At 55.6% G+C, this 20,709-nt stretch overlaps 1 protein-coding gene across 5 annotated transcripts in view; it reads right to left on the reverse strand.

The window, feature by feature from the left end:
* SH3PXD2A (SH3 and PX domains 2A) overlaps positions 1–20,709 on the reverse strand; it is a 248,697-nt gene that overhangs the window by 110,308 nt on the left and 117,680 nt on the right. For all 5 annotated transcript variants that reach the window (XM_060125289.1, XM_060125291.1, XM_060125290.1 and 2 more), the window contains one exon: positions 11,201–11,292. In XM_060125289.1, the coding sequence (XP_059981272.1) occupies positions 11,201–11,292 (92 nt within the window). The remainder of the gene's footprint in view (positions 1–11,200; positions 11,293–20,709) is intronic.

A 20,709-nucleotide genomic window follows, 5' to 3' on the forward strand; every position in this document is an offset into this window, starting at 1 on the left:
CAGCTGAGAGAGTTTCTGTGTGCTGGGAAGAGCGCTGGGCTCTGAGTCAAAAAACCTGGTGCAAATCCAGTTTCTCTGGGTGACCTCAGGCAAATCACCTTCCTCCTCTGGGCTGCAGAACCTGACAGTGCAATGTGGCGGATGGGCTGGAGGGTGTCTGGGGAATGCTGGGCTCTGCAGGCTGGGACTGCGTGCATGCAGCCAGGCTGGGAGAGGCTGTTTGATGGCTCCAGAAACTGCAAACCCCTGTAGCTGCGAGCTGAGCCGTGAGTGTTCTGTGGGCCTTGGGTAGCCAGGCCTCTGGCTTCTTCTCCAGCACGTTAGCCCCTCAACAATAGCACTAGTGATAATAGGTCCCATTTATTCTGAGCTCGTGCCATGCAGTCTAAACACTTGTGAGCTTTATTGAGGAGCAGGACAGGTAAGACCCAGGCTCTCCCTCTGGACTGCCTGGGTTCTAGCCATCTCTGCCACGTAGCAGCTTTGCCAGTCATGTGACCCCTCTGTTTCTTAGTGGCACAATCTGTAAACTGGGGAAAATAACTGTACCCACCTCACGGATGGATGCCAAAATTAAATGAGCTAAAACACGATCATTGTTTTCTGCTAAACCTCTGGGCTGCCTGGAACGTGCCCTGGTAGAAAGTTGGGCATCTTGTGGCTTGGCTCCTAGATCTGTTGCCTGCGCCCACTGGCCTTCCGAGTGGCAGAGCCCACTGTGTATGTACTTCCTGGGGGTGGGGATGGAGTTTAAGGTGGGCACCCAGTGGGCCACTAGAATCAATAGGCAGGGAAGGTGCCCACTGAAATGGGTACCCTTGCCCCTCTGCCCTGGGCCCCCACTCAGCGGCCAGTCCACCTCAGAGCTGCACCAAGAAGGCCAGGCGGGGCTCACCCCTGGGCTATTGAGCAGTTTGTGCAAGGGCCAAAGCAGCTGCAACTACGGGAAGGTCTAGAAATCAGAGCAGGACACGGGTGGGGGAAGAACTCAGTCCCCAGGAACACAGATTTCCTCTTCCTAGACAGGAGAAGAGGGAAGGGATGCTAGTGGGGCTCCTAAACCCTGGAGCCTGGGAAGGATTAAAGACCGTCCTCTGGGATCTTTTCAAGGTGATGGAAATTTTCTAAGATTGGATTGTGGATGGTTTCGCAACTCTGTAAATTTACTAATAATCGCTGGATTAACTGTATACTTAAAATGAGGGAATTCCTTATGTAAATTATACCCCCATCAGGCTGTTGGGAAAACAAAATCTCCCTCCTGTCCTAAGCACTGGGGCAGGCCTCGCCCAAATAGCCTCCGGTAGCCTCAGGCTGTGTGTCCTGGGTTGGGGGGCGGGGGTTCACATTGATTTCGGATTGCCCAGGTGACAAGTGGGCCACGTGTTAGAGAGGCTCGGTCTGGGGGTGGAGTCACAGCTGCGCCCAAGGCCAAAGTCAGGTCTCAGTTTGGTAGGGGGGAAGGGAGACCGGCTTTTTTGGGTGCTCTCTGAACCAGCCTCACTGTGTCCGTCCTGAAAGGCGAGCTGGGCAGCCCCCTTCTCGGAGGTCTGATCCCACAGCAGGAGGCCCTCAGTGAACACGGGCTGGACTGGCCCTGGTGCGTGCACCTTCTCACCTGGAGAAAAGCCTGGAGTCCCCAGATGTGGAAGGTGCCCTCAACTGCACCTTCGGCTGCTTCCTACTGTGTGACCAGGGCAGCCATGCGGTGCTGATTCTTTTCAGCCCTATGGTCAGATGAAAGGTCCCACCTTGCAAACTGAAGCAAGTTCCCCTGGCCGTGGCCCCTGTGCTGCTCTTCCTTACACACCCCTGTGTCGTCAGGGGGGTGCACACCTGGAGTTGGGAAGGGTTTGGATCCAGCCTCTGACACTTACTAGCTGAGAGGTAACTCAACCAACCTGAGCCTGAGATTTCTCATCTGCAGAAAGGAGGCATGAACCTCACGGGATTATATGGATGGTTAAACAAGATAGATCATGCTCAAGTGTCCAGCACAGTTTCAGCCTGGTCTGCAACCGCCTGCCAGAACGCCGGCTGGTGTAATATCCAATGTTGCCACAAGGGGGAGCCAAACACACACGGATCCCATGAACTAAGGCGCCTGAACTGACCGGTGCCTACCCTCCAATCTACATTAAGGCCCAATTTACCAGGGCCTGTGAAGGTGGGGAAGGGTCACGTGATCTCCAGAACGCTGGCGTCTTTCACATCCGACTTGCTGTGAATGTCCTCCCTGCTCACAGCCCTCGGCCCCCACTCCTGACCCTGCCTGTTACATGCTTGGACCAAAGACCCCCAAATTCTGTCCCCTCACCTGATGCCGAAGTGTGGAAGGGGTTAACGACTGTCCCAAATCACCAGCTGGACACTGGATGCCCCAGGCCCATCTCCTCTGGCCCTGCTCAAGCCAACCCTCTCGCTCTCCAGGCAGACAGACTTTCTTTCAACTCCTTGAAACCGCCCCAGTCCTGGCTCCTGTGCTCCGCCGCTTCCCACAGCAGCGGGCCAGGCCCTGTCTGTGCCATTTCCCCCCTCAGACCACGAGCTCCCCAGGAGGCAGGGCTGAGCCTCGCCCACTTCTGTGGCCCTGTGCCTCACACCAGGAAGATGATGAGAAATGCTTGAGTGGACCAATGCTTCCCGCCCGATGCCACCAGAGGAAGACCCGTCTACAGGGCTGAAGACCTGGGTCTGCGGCTGAGCTCCGCCACGGACTCCCTGTGGAGGGGTAGCTAGCCAGGGGACTGGTTACAACGCAGCGGCAGTAATTACAAGGCAGCGGAACGAAGACTCCCCTCAAACAGGACCTAGTAGCGGAGCAGGCCTCCGGGGCTCTGTCGGGGGCGCACTCCCCCAGCTGGAGCCTCCAAAGGATGCCACTGCCCTGGGAGCAAGGGAGTGGGCACGTGGGGCCTCGGGCACCTGCACACCAGGACCATCCTCCCGGGGCTGAAGTTTCAGGGAGACACAGAAAGCACAAGCCTGAGAAAATAACTGGGACCCGCCCCCCGCAAGTACCAGGATACCCTTCCCCACCCTGCCGCCTCCTTTCCATCCCGGCTTTGAGAGCTGAAAGTCCTGTGCCAGGACTGAACACAGAGGAACCCTCCCAACCTGGATGTGGCCTGCACACGCCCTTGCTCTGGGCCTCCCGCCGGCTTGCCCACCCAGCACAACAGCTGGGCCCGCGGAAGTCCTCGTTCCCTGGAGCTGACGCCCCTTTCAGGTGGGCTGGACACAGCTTCCCGTGGCCCCCTTCCTCTCACCTGCCCACCAGGTTAAAGGGGGCCGTGGCGGGGGGTCGGGCAAGGGCTTCTGTGCTGATCCAGCTCCCAGCCTCCTGTGGGTCCACAGTCCCTGGGTCCCGCTGGCTCTCTCACCCATCAGCATAAAGAGGCTATTGGCGCCACTGCCAGTGGCAGAGGGGCTGGAAGGACAGTACGCCCCATGTCCCTGCCCAGACGGGTGGTGGTGGGGCCTGCCGGGTGCAGACAGCCGTCCCACTGACGAGGGTCGGACCAAGACTCAGCAAAGTAGGAAGCAGGTGGGTGGGCTGCCCACTCCAATTCCCAAGCCACCTGTCCCTTGGGGAGTGCCAGGAACAGGGATGCCTCAGAGGTCCTGAGAGCCAGTGGGGAGCCTGGTGGTGGAGGGGGCAGCTTCACCCCCCAGTCGGCACCAACCCTGGCGAGCCATCCCGGAGTGGAGAGGGGCTCAGGAAAGGTCAGCCCAGCTCGTCTTCAGCTTGGCCCGATTCCATTCCCCTAGTCTTTTCTGAGTGGCCACTGTGCACCCAGGAGGGGTGAAGAGGAAAGGGGGAGAAGAGAAAGTTCCCGTTTACTGAGCATCTGTGCTGGCCAGGCAGCCTCGAGGCATTTACAGGCATCAGTGTCCTTGAACCTCACAACTATCCTGCCAAGAGGCTACTGTTGGCCTTTTACAGAGATTTCAGTGGGGAAGTGACTCATTCAAGGCCACAAGCAGAGCCGGGTGTTCTGACTGTTGTCTCTGGAGTGAGTTTAATTCAATTCAAAATTTCCACCTAGTAGTGGTAGCCTTGAGCCCTGAGTTTGTCAGCCTACCCGGTCCCTGGCACATAGTAGATGTGCCGTGAACACCTGCTGGGTGAAGGCCGAAGCAGAGATGCTCTCCAGGGCTCTTCCCAGGACCTTCTATTTGCTGCCCAGAGAAGCAGAAGGGAGGGAAGAAGAGAGTAACCTGCCTCAGCGCCTACTAAGTGCTCCACACACAGCCTCTACTTCATTCTCCTCGGCGCCGGGCAGGTAGGTGTGACTTACGGAGGTCACGCTGCTGTCAGCGGAAGCCTGGATGCTGAGATCCAGAGTCAGGCTCCCGAGCAGGCCTGACCTGGAGTTTGGCCAGGATCGAGGCTGTGGGAGCTCCTGGAGGAGGCTCCCCAAATTCTCGGGGCTATCCTGGCTGCACGGCCGCGCCCACGCCCCATCTTCCTGCTGGGTCCCGCGGCAGGGCTGGCAACGTCCCCTCTGTCCTCCTGGACTCTGCTTTCCCCCACGGAGGGCAGCCCCAGCCTCCACTCCTTCAGAAGCAATGGGAAGGGAGGCTGGGAGATCTTGCAAAGAGCACCTGTTCTGGGGGCTCTGCCCTCATGCCACCCCAGCCCCAGAACAGCTGCCTGTCCTCTGCCCGGGCCTCCATCTCTGGAAGCCTCGCTCAGCACCCTCCGCATCGGCCGCTGGGCCACCTTCACGAGGCCCAGGCCCAGATCCAAAGCTGGCTCTCCGCCTGGATCAGGTAGGACAGCCTCCCTCTCTCGCTGGCCTGCCCGGGCATGGACACGGCGGTGGCAGGGGTGTGGACCCCGGGCCAGATGGAAGCTGGCCATTGGGACAGGCTGGGGCAGGGATGGATGGTCCCTCTGAACATTGGGCCATTGTTCTAGGCCACAACAGAGGGTGGCTCTGTGGCCCTGGGGCTGAGGAACAAAAACCTGTTTAGCGAGGCCCTGTTCCTCCCGTGCAATTTTGAGAATTTAACTAGGATCTGGCGGGCTTCAGCGGGAAGAAATGGGCCAAGGGGACAGGTCCAGGCCTAGAGCCGAGAGGGGCGGCAGGGAGTGGAGACGCTCAGTGGCTATGTGAGCCCACTCTGCGCTGCAGGTGTGTGTGTGGGCCCTGCTGGCTGCGAGCTCCCAGGCTGCTGAGCGGTGGGAGGTGATGGAGGGGGCACCCCCACCAGCCCTGGCCTCTGTTTTTCCCCTCTGCGACATGGGGGCCAAATGCGTGTGTGCCCACCTGCCCACGGGCTCGGGCCGAGCGCAGAGGGCCACCAATGTCAGGCGGCGAAAGGAGGCTGCCGTGCCCGCGAGTGGCAGAGCTGTTGCAGTGTGGGGGTCTCTTGCCGCAGTTCCCCCCGCCCAGGACCGCCACGAGGACGGCAGCGAGCCTGGCCTTGGGCAGTGCTGACTGCGTGCCGGGTCTGTTCTGAGTCGTCCACGCACCATCCTCCCAACAGCCCTTGGCGGCAGGCACTATCGTTATTCACACTCTACAGATACGGAAACCGAGGCACAGAGGGGCCAGGGAGCCCAGACCACCTAACTCCAGAGGGGTCGAGGGTGCTGTTCACTCTGAAACCATGACAGTGGGCAGGGCAATTTTTAATCTTGTTAAACAGCCCCAACCTGGGTTCACTCAATGCTTATCAGGCCAGACCCTGGGGGGCCAGCGATGCGGGCCCCCGTGGTGGGGAGAGACCGTAAACAGTGTGGTTGGTACCACGGCCAGGGCTACGGGCTCTGGAAAGGCTTGCTGGGAAGCCTGAGGGCTGAGTAGGACTCGGGCCGGGGTGGGTGGGCAGAGGGGACAGGAGCGCTCCAGGTGGAGGAGACGGCTGGGCCTGGGCGTGGAGGCTGGCAACAGCCGGCTGCAGCCCTGTGCAGGTGCCTAAGGATGAGGGTGGCGTCCGTGGGCCAGGGGGCTGGAGAGATGAGAAGGCCGGTCTCAGGCCCTCGGGCCTCATGGGGCTGCACCTCCCCTAACCCTTCTCTGAGGAACGTGCACCGTGCGGGGGCGGTGCTGAGGACAGGGCTCCTGGAGGGCCCTTTGAGAACCTTTAGGTTCACTGTTTCGATGATGCAAATTTAAACTGGAACTAAAAGAGGCATTTGCTGGGTCACGTGGTCAACTGGCGTCCTGCCCGGCAGCCTGAGCTCCCATTTCCATCACTCTCATCACAGGGGAATCAGAGCTGAGGGACCGGCTGCTCGGGGGCTCCTTGTGGAAGCCAGGCCAGGGGACGCCTGCCTCCCTGGTCCAGTGGTCCAGGATGTGGGTCTCAAGCGCTCAAACACGGGTAAGTCAGGGAGAGCTGGGCCAGCAGGTGTGGCCCCAGGACCGGGTGGGTCATGTGCATAGCCCAGGGGGTCACCTTGCGTGCTGCAGGGGTGCTGGGTGTGGCCTGCACGAGGCCAGGCCCATCTGCTTGTCAGAGTTGACGCTCAGGACCGCCCGGGACTCGTCCTGCGCTGAATCCCATTGAGTTCCAGGGATGTGTCCTTATCCCCCTCCTTCCGGATCTGGTGATCAGGGCTCTGTCCACCCCAAGTCAGCCTCACAGCTGCCCCAGAATCCACACAGGAGAGGCTAGGATGCGTCATCCCCAGCTCCTCTTGGCCGCCCCTTGCCAGCTGGGTGACCTCCAGGGAGCCACTTCACCTCTGCGAACGGTCACATCACAGCCTACCGCCTGTGGGGGACTAACAGAAAGCCTGAAGGACGTTACTCGTCCATCCGGCAAATCTCCTGAGTGCCTGCTCTGGGCACTGGGATTACGGTGTGATCAGAACACGTACGGGTTCCTGCTCTCCCAGGCTGACAATAACATTAGGGAGGGAACAGGTCACATGGGAGGTGGTGATAAGTTCCGTGAAGGAAGATGAAGCCAGGACGGGGAGAGCCAGTGCCGGGGATTTTAAACAGGGAGGCTGGCAGTAATTGGGTCGGGGCTGCAAGGAGGTGAGGGGCCAGGCTGGGGCTCTCCTGGGCAGGGGGCGAAGTGTTCCAGGCAGAGGGAAGAGCCAGTGCGAAGCCCTCGAGGCAGAATGTGGCTGGAAGGTGTGAGAAGTGGCTGGAGCAGAGCCAGGAGGGAGAGGCAGGAGGTACCGCCAGGGGCGACGGGAGGGGCAGGCGGAAGGGCCTTGACTCTGAGCCACAAGGGAGGCACGGAGGATTTTGAGCAGAGGAGGGACATGATCTGACCCATATTTTTAAAAGATTATTCCTTCCCCTGTGTTGAAAAGGGACCGTAGCGGGCGAGGGCAGAGGCAGGGAGACCAGCCAGGCCAGAATCCAGGGGTGAGATGAGGCTCGGCCCCCTGGGGTAGTAGCAGGGAGGTGGCGAGCTGCGGGCAGGGTCTGGGTATATGCCGAAGGTGGCGCGCACAGGATGTGCTGACGAGCTGCGTGGAGGGGTGTGAAGGAAAGAGGTGAATCTAGAATAATGCCAGCGTTTGGGGCCTGAGCCAGGGGCCCCAGGAGAGCCCAGCGCTGCTCCCACACAGCAGCAGTACCCGTCGGCCAGTAGTTCAAGGAGGGGAGGGCAGGGCCCTCGAGCAACCTTCCTGGGGCGGCCATCTGAGGCGGCGAAACCACCAAGGCTGCAGTGCCAGGCTCACCAAACGTCTCTGTGAAGAACATCCTTTCTGTGCAGGGACGGTGGCCTAGCGCAGCCACTAGCAGCCCAGAGGTGGGCCCCCCCTCCACCCACGGAAGCCAGCGAGCGGCCTGGGATCAAAGCCGAGGGGCCGGGCCTGTTGCAGGCCTTGTCTTCCCTGCAAGACGGAAAGGGCCACGGTCCCCCCACCCCAGCCCCTGTGAGCGCTCAGAGGTCCCGCAGCAGCACACTTGAAAGAGGCCAGGGTTATCTACAAAATTCCAGTTAAATCCACAGGCTTTGATAATTTGATAAGCCACTCCACAGTCGCCCCAGAGTCAAAATAACGCTGTTCCTCGATCCTGTGTTTATGTCTCAGGATGGAGGGGGAGGTGTGCTGGCCTGGGACGGAGCCCTGAGAGGGAGCGGCTGCAGGCACTGGGCTGACAGAGGCTCAGCCCGTCAGCCCAGGTCACCCATGGGTCTGGGCTCTATGGCGAGCACACTCTGCATAGAACACAGGTCTCTCTTGGCAGGCTCTGGAGGCTGAGAGGGGCCAGGGCGGAGAAGCCCTTTGGAACCGTGTGGCCACAGCCGACCCCACCTCCTGAGCCTCGGGCCCGTCTCACGCTGGAGGGGTTCCTATTCTCAGGCCATCTCTTGCCAGATGAGATGTGAACTGGCCCAGGTGTGCGGTACCACCTCAAGAAAGAGGCAGATAACCCCCGTGGCCACGGTGACTCAGAGGCTAAATGCTTTATGACTCCTCCCTGCAAAAGCCAGGCTGTGATCTGCAGGGTTGGAGCACGCACAGGGCCACATTCCATTCCATTCCACAACCTCCCACGAACACCACTGCTGTGCGCTTCCAAGGGGCCCGTAGCACCAGCCGGCTTATCTCAGCGCACACGTCGTCTCTGTAAGCCCTCTGGACCGCTCCAGGAGTCCTGCATTCTCTCTTTTCAGGCATGGGGACACAGAAAGGCAGAGAGGCTGGGCACATGATCAGAGATCACAGAGCCTTGAGTGGTGGGCCTGGACCCCAGAGCCTGCCCCGCAAAGCCATGCCTGCTGCCTCACCAACACACAACTGTCTCCCCGAGCCTGGTTTCCACCTTCCTCGAGGGCCTTCCAGGGACGGGCAAGAGGCTAACCTACGGCTACTGGTGCTCAGGTCAACGGGTGAAATAGGACCAACTTATTTAGCTGCCTGGCGGGGAGTGGGTTCAGAGGCACGAACCAAAGGCAGGGTCAGTTGATTTTGTGGTGATGCACCTGCTATTTCACCCACCAGCAGCAATTCTTCTCCCTTCCTCTGGGCACACGATCACGTGTGACTCCAACGACAACCCGCCTGGGGAGGGGCATCTCCTCTCTCCCCGTGGAAGAAAGGAGAACAAGAGGCTCTGAGAGGCCATCACAGCTGGGGAGCGGCAGGGCCAGGTGGACCCGGTACACTGCTGCCGGTCTCAAGAGCCTTCTTCTGCCTTGGGAGAGTGAGGAAGGCGGGGGCGGGAACACAGAGGAAGGGGGACAGAGAGGATGCACTGAGAGGTGTCAGGACCACAGTCCTGGTCCCCTGATTCCTCCCCAAACCAGGGAGGGTGGGCAGGAGATGTGGAAAGAGTACCGGCCTCTGGAACCAGAAAAATCTGGGTTCAAGTCCTGGCTCCAGCTGTGAACCTGTTTCCTCATCTGTAACATGGGGACAAGAACATGTAACTCCCGGTGCAAACCTCTCTCACAAGCCTGACGCGTAGTAGGTACAGAGAGAGCGATGTTTTTCTTGCTGGTGAGAACACACATTTGTATCTCATTTTGTTGTTTACAAAGCTTTCGCCCTGCCCACGTGTCATCTAAGTTTCCAAGACAATCCTTGGAGGTAGCAAGATCACGGATTAATCACTCTTCCCTTTTTTTACAGATGAGAAAGAGAAGGGGAAGGTACCTGAGTGTAGCCAGTCGTGCGCCCAGTAAGCAGCGGAGTCGGGGTGTGAGCTCAACACCACACCCCCCACCCCCTGTGGCTTTCAATTGCTCCACACCATGAACCACCCTGTGATGAGTTTCTGACGGTTCACAGCATTTGCTTGTTTCTTAACCCTTTGGTAGCCAGTAAAGGAGAGGGCTTTGGTTGGGCCAGGTGAGCCTCTAAGCTGAGTAATGCTTTCCTCCCCCAGAGGGCCTAGGCCACTTTAGGCTCTTAGTCTTACAGCACAGGTGAAGAGAGAAGGGCTCCTTTAGGCAGGACCGCCACGTACGGGTGTGCAGACTGTGTACTCTACTACCTCTATGGGCGCCGTTCACAGAGAGTTCACCGTTCACAACGGCGCCCCTGGAGCTGTGCAACAACCCTTGTCTGTAGGCTTTCTGCTCCCCATCACCAGATGGCCTCCTGCCTCTCCCCACCTGCCCCAGACAATTCCTCTGTACTATTCTTTCCCTTCCTCCTGTAGTACCCGCCCCATCTGCCTCCCTCTTGTCCACTCTGGTACTTTAAGATTTCAGGGGAACAGATGTATGGAGTGAGGTAATCAATGTGCATCCCCTTCAGTCCTCTCCCCCAACCCTCTCCCCTACTCGACCCTCTTTCCCTGGCTGCCTTCTTCTGCTCTTCAGCCCCTGGATTTTTCTCTCCATTGAGAAGCTACTCTGGGGAGTGTGGGTGAGGGTAGTGTTCTGAGCAAGAGAAGGTAGCCATGAGGATGGAGTTTGGGCATGTGTGTGAGAGACCAGCAAGACCGGGCAGGTCGTCTTGACCACCAGGCCCAGAGTACCCTGCTTCCAGAGAGGAAAAGAGACATGCTTGGTGCCCCATTTCTCCCCAACATGGAAAGTCAGCCAGCCCTGGGTTCAAGTCTCATGAGTTCAAGATTTGGGTTCATTCAAGTCACATGCCTGTCACATACCCAACCAGCTGCATGACTTCGGGAAAATTCACCTCACTTCATGCCCCTCAGTTTTCTCCTCTGTAAACCGGGCTACATTAGTCTATTGGATTGGGTTGGCCAAAAAGTTCATTCGGGTTTTTCTGTAAGATGTTATGGAAAAACCCAAACGAACTTTTTTGGCCAGCCCAGTAAAATGCTACAGGTAAAAGCCATTTAGTAAACGCTCTGTGCACACTCATAGTTGTTTTTGATGATGATTATAAGATCTGTTGCAGCAGCCCAGCACCACTGGGTTATTCAGCAGGTGAGGTTCACCTGGGCAGCACGTGCCCTCCTAGTTCTGTGTTTCAGCTGGGAGCTTGGTAGCGTCAACAATTAAGAGCAATGACCGCTAACCCTGGGCATCTGAACCGCATGACCATTATATTTTCTGTTATCTCATCTGCTCCTGACCATAACCTGTGAACTATAAAGAGTTTTCAGGAACACCTGCTCCCCAGATGCAAAGATACCCTCCCTTGCCAGCTCTGGGGTCAAGAGAAATGAGGAACAAGCCTTGGCAACAGGAGTCTGGGGAAGATGGTCCGCCCTCCTTTGGTCCATCTTTGCTTAGCCTCGTTGGCCTTGCCAGCTCTCCCCCCAAGCACACGGGAGAGGCTTCAGCTACCACTTACTCTTTCGGGGGGTTGACATCCTCCGGTCGGGCCTCAAAGAACCGAAAGACTTCATCACACTGTGAAATATGGGGTGGCAGCCGGACAAGTGCCTGTGGAAAGACAGGAAGAAAGGGCATTAGGCCTGATGAAAGTGGGAACAGGAAAACCAAAAGCAGGGCCAGCTTGGGCCAACAGTGATGGGGGAGGCGCGAGGACTGCGCCGAGGAAGACACAATCAATCAGCTACCCACCCACCCAACCAGACAACTAATCAAGGAATTAACTAATCAGCTAACTAATGAAACAACTCTCCATCTGTCCATCCACCCATCCCTCCCATCCACTAACCAACCACCCAATTAATGAACTAATCAACCAGTCAACTGATAAAATAACTTATCAGTCAACCAATCAACTTTTCAGCCATCCAGCCAACAATTCAACCAACCATCTAACTAGCCAGTTAACCAACTAAACCACCAGCCAAACAAGTGAAAAGAAAGGGGGAGGCCATTAAACCCTAGGTCTCAGGGCCCTCAAGAACGAATTATTCTGCATGAACCCTGAAAGAATTCTCTCTTGCCCACGGAATAAGTCCAAGATCCCTAGCCTGACAATCCAAGGTCTTTTCCTCCCGGCCTCATCTCCCACCAGCCACACTCCAGCTGCACCAGATGTCCACGGTCCCTAAATACCCACTGCCCGGTTATTTAATGACAAGCTGATGATTCCATCAAGGACAGCAGGGTTCTATGGCAGAGTCTGATAGGACCTGGGAAGACTGGGAAAGGAGGCGGTTTTAGGAAAGTCTCTTTGAAGCTGAGTCCTGAGGGTGGGTAAGAATAAACTGGTCAAGGTGAGGGCGGGGGCCGGACCAAGCATGGTGGTCCTAGGAGCTGAATGAGGTTGGTGTGGCCTGGGCTAGCAGGGCCTTGCTTAGGCCAAGCTGAGCTGAGCCTGGAGGAGCAGAATAAGCTGAAGGGTGTGGAAAGGCTTCTTAGAAGAGTGGGCAGGAGCTCGGCCAGAGGGGTGTGCAGGATTCAGACAGGCGGGAGGAGGTGAGCGTCCTGAGGAGGCTAACTGTGCAGTCAGGGGTGAGGGCCAGCTGTGAGCTTGCATCCAGGAGGGGTAAGACTGCGCCGCTGGAAAGGGAGGGATGAGGGTCAGAGGTGATCAGTTTCCCGCTGTGCACCAGCACGGACTCCACACCTTGCAGCCTGGGCACCTGGACCGCTGTCTCGGCTCAGTGCAGCGTGGAGCGGTGGGGAGAGGGTTGATCCTTTAGTACAGACAGGCAGGGGAGGTCACCGTCAAAGCAGGGCTGGGGAACGGGGCCAAGGGAACGCTGGGCTAGAGCCAGGAGAAGGAAGAGGCAAACCCTGGGCTACGGAAGTGTGAGGAGGAACTGCTGATAAGGAGGCTCCGGGGCGGTGATCAGACGGGAGCCCGTCTCGAACCTGTGCCTCTCCAGGCCCCCTGCACCAGGGCTGCTTCAGGTGCAGTGACCCAGCCTGGCAGCTCCCCTGTGCCAACCATGCTGGGCCTCCATGAGTGTGGCCACCGGGAGCCTCACGATGGTCCTTGTGAGGGCAGATCTCATCCCTGTGTTACTGAGGAGACAGAGGGGTCAGGGAGACCACGTGGCCTGCACACAGGTGGGAAAGACGCTGCTAGAAGGTAAGCTCCATGCGGGCAGAGACTTTAGTCTGTTCTGTTGACTGTTATGCCCCCAGATCCTAGAAGAGTGCCTGGCACTCAGTAAGTATTTGTTAAAAATGAATGAATGAATAAGCGTTTGGTGTGCAGAACCCCTGTCCAGTAGTGGTGGGACATGATAATGGGGCAAAAAAAGCACATGTGGTCGTGGGTTGCATTGACAGAAGTACAGTGTTGAGGAAGGGGGCAGTGATCACTTGTTTCTCTGAGTTGCTCAGGTAACAAGTTAAGTGTGGCATTGAGCACGACGGCCCTTCCCGAAGCCAAACCCACACCTGGGCAAGATGGGACAAGACCTGATCTTAGCAGGTAAGACACACTGTGTAACTCCCTGCTGTTCCTTCCAGAGCCTGTGGCTTTCCAAGGGTCTCCAACAGATCCCATCCCCATGACCAGGAGAGAGATTAAAAAAAAGAAAGGAAATTAACATTCAATGAGCAAATACCACGTGTCAGGCACTATCTTTGGCTCCTGGACTCTCCAACCATCCAACAAGCATGGAGCTTTCAGTGTGTGCCCTGGTGGTACAGGCATGAGCCAGACACAGCCCCTGCCCTCACAAGTGCACATCTGATGATGTGCCGTCCAATTTTGTCCTGGACGTACCCATCATTGCTCCCATTTATGGTGGGGACGCTGGGGGGCGAAGCCACGACTAAAGTGGCAGAGTGAAGCCCTGTGCTCGACGCAGGCTGGGTGGAACTTACCCCCAGAGTGTTCAAGTTTTCATTTAACGCACATGGTATGTGCTGTTTTCTCCCCCAGGAGAGAAGGGCAGAAGGAAAGAAAAAGTGAGGAAGAAGAGAGAAAGAGAGAGACAGAGACAAAGAGATGGAGGGAGAGGAAGACAGAGAGAGACAGAGTCACAGATGGAGGGAGAGAGAGGCAGAGACAAAGAGAGATGGAAAGAGAGAGAGAGAGAGATGGAGTGAGAGAGACAGAGACAGAGAGATAGAAGCAGAGAGAGAGAGAGACAAAGAGAGAAACAGGCAGATATACAGAGAGACGGAGAGGGACAGGGAGACTGAGAGGGAGAGGGAGAGACATACAGAGAGAGACAGAGAGAAGCGGAGCTCAGGCATGTGCAGACAGCAAGGGCTGCTGGCAGGAAGCAGGAGGGTGCCAGGAGGGAGCACTAATGGGCCGGGATGGGCAGGAGGCAGGAGGGAAGTGTTACCAGGGGCCCAAGCTGTGTGCAGAGTCGCTGCCAGGGTGACCTCCCTGACCAGCAGGAGGCGGGGGTCGGGGAGGGGGGGAGCGGGGCAGGCGCCCTCCCACTTAGGCGCAGAGCTGCTGGCCATCTCCCCCCGCCCGCAGCAGCAGTGAACACAGGGGCTCTTCATGCCGACAGAGACCGGCATTCCGGGGGCAGAGGACGCGTGGGCTGGAAGGGCCTCAGACAAAGAGGCCTTTTGGGCGAACCGCTGCGGCATCTTTATTTAACAGGGAGCCCCGAGGGGAGCCGCGTTGAGGGCTCGTCCTGATTTCAGGCTGACAAGAGGCTCTTGGCTCAGGGCAGCTTCCATCAGCACTGCCGCCAGATCCAGCTCTGGCCAAAATCATTTGGCAGGAGAGCCGGGTGCTGAGCAGTCAGTCCCCACGGCCTGGGCTGGCAATGGCAGGCAGAGCCGGGGAACCCCCAAACCTAGCTATTCTTGGAGGAGCAGGTAGTGACCAACACATGGGCATCTTCAGGGCCACCACCGCCGGCTCAGGCCTAAAACTCTGCCACTGGACATTCAGGATGTATGCCATGGGGTGGTTAAGTCAGGGCTAGGCAGATGGGAGTTTGAGTCCTAGGTCTACCGTTAACAGGCTGTGTGATGCTGAATGCCTTGCTTGCCCTCTCTGAGCTCAGTACGATAGATCTCACATGGCGCCTATCTTTTAGGAGATTCAATGAGATCATGAATATGAGGAGCCTAGCACAGTGCCTGGCACTGAGTAAACAGTAAAATTTAGTTACACTATTGTCTTCATTATCATTATCCTTTGGGTGAAAGCAGTGAGGTATACTAGAAAGAATGGGAGTCAGGAGACTTCAGTTCTACGGTAGGTCCAATTCTGCCGTTATATACTTGCTCCATGACCTTGGGCAGCCACTTCACCTCTCTGGTTGTTGTTTCTTCTAGGATAAAATAGACTAGCTTCAGAATCTCAAACCGTATCTCATTGAACACCTGTTTGATGAGATAAAATCAGTTCTGTGGGCACATGTGAAACGGTGCCTTGTAGATCCCCATCTTGGTCTTGGTGGGCATCATGTTCATTAGCACAGCAAAGGCTCTGAGAATTCCTGCAGGCAAGAAACCTACAGAGCTGTGTTCAGGCCAGTACTTATTAATAATAACGACATCCTGGGAATTTGACTCATTTAATCATCACATTAACTCTAAGAGATGAGTATGACTATGATTCCAGTTTAACAGAAGAAGAAACAAAAGCACAGAGAGGTTAAATCATTTCTCAAGGCCATACAGCTAATAAGTGGCGAGATTTTGAATGAGGTGTCTGAGTCCAGAGCCTATGCTCTGTCTGATCTGCAACTCTGTACTTCCTCCAGCATTACCCACAAGTCTCTGACTGTGGAGCTGGTTTTCCAAACAATTCCTATTGACAGCCCATGGAACACAGCTAGGCAAATCCAGGCCAGAGACATTCTGAAGTTTCTTCCAGCTCTAACAGTCAATGGCTCCAGGACTGCAAACAGCACCACTATCAGTGAATTCAGTGTCCAATCTATCACCAGCCCGGTCTTTGCAAGTACAGCAGTGGCATGGGAGGGGGCCCCAGGCAGACTGTGCTCAGACCCTCTGCTTCGAAATGATCTCTCTCCACGAAGCCCACCGCGCTGGGTTATGTCTATCCCAGGACAAAAAGCAAAGTTCTGCATTTGTCAAAGCAACTGGGGGTGTCCTGCTCTTTCCACAGGATCAAACATTGTCCTATTTTTAGCAGCATCATTTTGGTTTCTAATCAATGAGAATCTTAGAGTAAAAGCCCAGCGACTCTGGGTGGGGTAGGGGTATATGGTGGGGAGTGAATGGGCTGAGGGGGCTGAAGTCCTACCCATTTGGCCTCCACTCTCACCCCCGGGGCTGCTTCTAACCTGCTCCGGACTATTCCTCTTAGATCAGCATCTAGGAAGCTGGGGGCTCACCGAACTTTTATAAATCAGAGTATGTCAAACACATGGGTTCTCTTTTTGAAGGATCTAAGAAGCGAATTCTTTTGTAATGGAAACAGTGCTCAATTCGCAATTGCAGTTTAAGGCATTTCACAAGGGAGCCTAGTAATTGGGGCCTTGGGGACATGTCACCCTCCTTGGAGGTTTCCTCTGCTTGTGTGCGATCTTTGCATTGTGTCGTCAGATACTGCCTGGCCTCCCGCGTGGGACCAGGCTTCCTGCTTGTTAGTGAAGACACAAAGGTAACAGATGGGGCCTCCAGGAGCTCTTGGTCTGGAGAAGATGAACACACAGAAATTACCCTCCTATGGAGGGTAAGTGTGCAGCGTGGAGGCGTGCACGGAGTATTCTGGACAGCAGGGGTGGCAGCTTCCTCCGGGGAGGTGGAAGGCTTCTGGGAGGGGCATCGTGGGAGCCAAATACATCCCCAGGAAAGGGATTAGCACAGGCCAAGGGGTGGAAGTCTAAGGGAGTGTGGCTAGCTGGGGGTGGCTGCACTTCTGCAGACGGGGCTGCAGGGCGGGAGCTGAGGCTGAAGCAGCCCATGGAACAACCCCACAGACGGCCCGGCTCAGCCGGTCAGAGGTTCTTGTGGAGCCGATGAGGCTCCTCTGAAGGCCTTTAAGTAGAAAATGGACACAATCAGCTTTATCCCAGCCTGGAAGTGCTTTCTTCCTGGGTCTGTCTGGACCAGAGGAGATGGAGAGATTCTGCCACCTGGGTTTCCTCAGAGCACCAGACCACTCAGGAGGCCTGAACGCATCCGTCTTGGCTCTCTGCCTCAGTCTCCCCCATTAGCAACACATGTGGCCCAGGCCTGCCTTAGAATAAGGGGCACAAGAACAAAGTCACTCTCCCCATGTCTAGGACTGAGCATGCCAGGGAGCCCTGGTGCTTCTGTTTTTTTTCTTTCTTTTTTGCGGTACGCGGGCCTCTCACTGTTGTGGCCTCTCCCGTTGCGGAGCACAGGCTCCGGACGCGCAGGCTCAGCGGCCATGGCTCACGGGCCCAGCCGCTCCGCGGCATGTGGGATCCTCCCGGACCGGGGCACGAATCCGCGTCCCCTGCATCGGCAGGCAGACTCTCAACCACTGCGCCACCAGGGAAGCCCCCCTGGTGCTTCTTAAAGGAGTCTGTTTTTCTTGCAACATGAACCTTTTTCTTTATTAAGGTGAGAGACCATGATGGGCTATGGTGGAAAACTCCCATGGTGGGAGGGAGAGCGGCTGGGGCTAAGAACCTCCACGAAGTAATAGCCAAAGTTTTCGAATATGGGAAGTGGGGCTAAAAATTAATGAGTCTGGGAGATGCAGAGGGTGGGGAGGGGAGATCCTTACCCCTTCAGGGCTGACATCCTTGTTAGGCTTGGAGTCCCTCCCCCAGTCTAACTCCAGCCAACCTCTCATCCCACCTACAAAGAGAGCCTTTGGTTCTGAAAGCAAGCCTCTCGTGGACAGCAGAATAATAGAAGCGGCTCGGCTTTTTGGGTAACAAAAAAATTCTAGCTGCACCCACCAGGAAATGGAGACTTGTATAAACGTTGTTACATGGCGGAGGGTACGCTGATTATTCTCAAACGCTCTTTCACACTGCCTCCTACCCCTGGATATTTATTTTATCCCATAGACAAACACTGCAAACATGTATTTCATACGCAGGAATGGGGTAGATGGAGTCATTTATGGGGTAGATTGTTTGTCCGAGCCCCTAAAGTATAGCTCACACTCGTTAGTGAGATGAAAGTCTTCAAATTGTTGAGACCACAGAACCATTAAATATTAACCGCATAACCATGTTGACCATTAAATTAATTTATGGAGTTACAGAAAAGCGTTCGGAACCCTTCTTGATAGACACTGGCCCTCAAGAGCCACATAAAACAATCACCTGGCTGGCGCTTGGTAAACTTTCCGTGACGCTCATCCAATCTGCTCCGTATATGTTTAAAATTAACACTGAGATCTGGGCTGTGAAGCTGCCATCAGGCGGCGGGACTGGCTGGCCGGCGAGGGCAGGGAGCCTGAAGTGTGGGAGGGTCCGCTGCACGGTCAGACTTTCTATATCTGAGTCCCGGCAGAGGAGCTGGCTACTCCGTGCACAAAGCCGGTTTCACAATTTTGGGTGCATTTGAATCCCCAGCAAATCCCAGACTCGGAGCCCATACCTGTCCAGCAGGTCCAAGGAAGATTCTGGCCAGCCAAGCAGAGCTGCATGGGCGGGGTCCTGGAAACAAAACTCCAGAGGTTCCAAGCAGTCCGAGGACAGGTATGGCTGGCCATGGAGTGGACTGCACGTGGCCCTGACCATGAAGTTGGCTGTGGGGGGCAGTGATGCTGAGTGAAAGGTTGGATCCTGAGTGGTACAGACTGGACTAGTGGGCAGCAGGGCTGTGAAGTGCGATGCTGGGCGGCAGTGACCGTGGACTGCAGCTGAACTCATCCCTAATGACCATTCCAAGGTTATTCCAAGGTCTCAGACAATTAGACCACAGATCCCAGCTTTCTAGTTCAGCAGAATTAAAGGTCACTTCTGTACTGCCCTGCCCCCTCTGCCATTCTCAGAGTAAATTACTGCCTGCAAGCCGTCTGGCTGCTTGGTGAACCCATGACATTGCTCCTTGTTGCCTGTCTCTGAGTAGTTCTCATTTGTGCTAATCAGGTTAGGAGGCCCCTCCTCTTGCAGACCCCACTTAAATGGCTCCCCAGCCACCAGGAGCACCACGGGGGCTCCGGAGCCCTCATCCCAAATCAAGAGTCCTGTTCAAAGCCTGATCCCAGGAGATAAGATGTTATCGCTTTCCTGCTCCCGACGACCCAGAAGACGGCATTTCCACACAGTCCAACTGCAGATGCCTTGGGCTCCACCAGCTCAGGGAGGTCAAGGCTGATGTGAACCATGAATCCCAGCTGCAAGAGGCTCCCCCCTGCCCTTTGCCCCTCCCCCATTAGCTCTGCCAATTTGTTTAATAACTGCTTGGGAAAGGAATAAAAAGAAATTAAAGCTTAGGCTGCAGCCATCAATTTAACTAGAAATGGCAAATGCCTTTTAAAGAGAAAAATGAATATTGATCTGAAGAAGAGAAGCTTCTGCCTTCAGGAAATTCATCATCGGGGCATCCTTTTACATTAAGGCAGAAAACGTGACCGAGTATGATCTGCATAGCCATGAAATTCAAACTTGGGTTAATGAAGAGTATTTGGGAGTGCTTGTCTCCCCATAGTCTTGGGAACACCAGTTACGAAATTGAGCAACTTGGTTCTTATTTAAACATTTTATTGACAGGCATAATGGTTCCAAATTATAAAATATTTGTTCAGAAAGGAACCTTATGGTAATAACTCCATGTAGGGACAGAACATTTCAGAAGTTACAGACACTGTGACATATATTCTCCTGCTCAACCCCTTGCATGAACCCTGTGAGACAGTTATTTTTACCCTCGTTTTACAGATCAGGAAACTGGGGCTCAGAGAGGTAAAGCAACTTGCCGAGGTCACACAGTTAGTTGGTGGAGTGCTGGGATTTGACCCCAGCTCCTCTCAGTCTAATACCAGCACTCACAACAAAACATCCCCCACTTGCTTCTCCTCAAGATTCTTGAGTCAGACTCCACAGTAGTTTTCACGTAACTAGGAAATTCCATCTCCATTAAAGCCAGTGGTGCCCAGCGGTAACATTAAATTGTTTACGCCTTGTAATAATAATAACAAAAAGCTAGCGTCCACTGAATGTTTCCTCTGTGCAGACACTATGTGCTGCTGCCTTATGCCCGTCAGGTCACTGCATCCTCATGACCACCCTCTGAGGAGGTACTACTCTCCTTCCTGTTGTACGGATGTGGAAACTGAGGCTCCGGGAAGTTCAGTAACTTGCCCAAGTTCACAAAGCCAGCAGGGTTTCAAACCCAGGCGGTCTGGCCATCTGGAGGCCATGTGCCAAGACCACTAAAGTGGGAGCCTCTCATCCTCACTGCAGGGGCCCCAGGGGGTCCCAGGCTCCAGACAAAGTGGAAAGACAAACAGGCTCTGCTTCATGACCTTGCAGTTGCTGCCAGTCTGCTCTTCGGCATTGACTGTTCTAATGCATGTACGTGCACGTGCCTGCGCGTGTGTGTGCGTGTGTGCGTGTGTGCGTGTGTGTGTGGTGAGCATTTGCATCTATAAAGATGTATACACGAATATTTGTATCTATCAAGACTTCTGTGAATAAACAAATATGCATTTTGGATGCTACTGAACTCAGGACTGATTCCAAAAATGTCCCAAAGGGAATTCAAAGAAGAGTTCTCCTGTATCCAGCAAAATGCCACACACAGAATCCCTTCAGCAGCGGCCCCTTCACAGAGCTCCCAAGCTGGTGGAAGTGATTTAAAGGAGTGTTTTGTAAACACGGACCCATCGTGAAAGGAACAGAGGCTTCAGCTGTGACCCTGGCGGTCCTCATGCCCCAGAGGCGGCCTAGTGACGGGGTGACCCCTCCCCGAGGGGCACCCACACTTCTGGCCAGGAGATGCCAGGCCTCAGGATGCATCTGCTAGACCACAGCAGAGGGTTTTGTATAGACAACCTTCCTTCACAGATGGATAGACTCTCTGGCAGATGGGCCACCCCCTCCCCTGCCCCAG

This window comes from Lagenorhynchus albirostris, chromosome 16, assembly GCF_949774975.1.
Source record: "Lagenorhynchus albirostris chromosome 16, mLagAlb1.1, whole genome shotgun sequence".
Lineage (NCBI taxonomy): Eukaryota > Metazoa > Chordata > Mammalia > Artiodactyla > Delphinidae > Lagenorhynchus > Lagenorhynchus albirostris.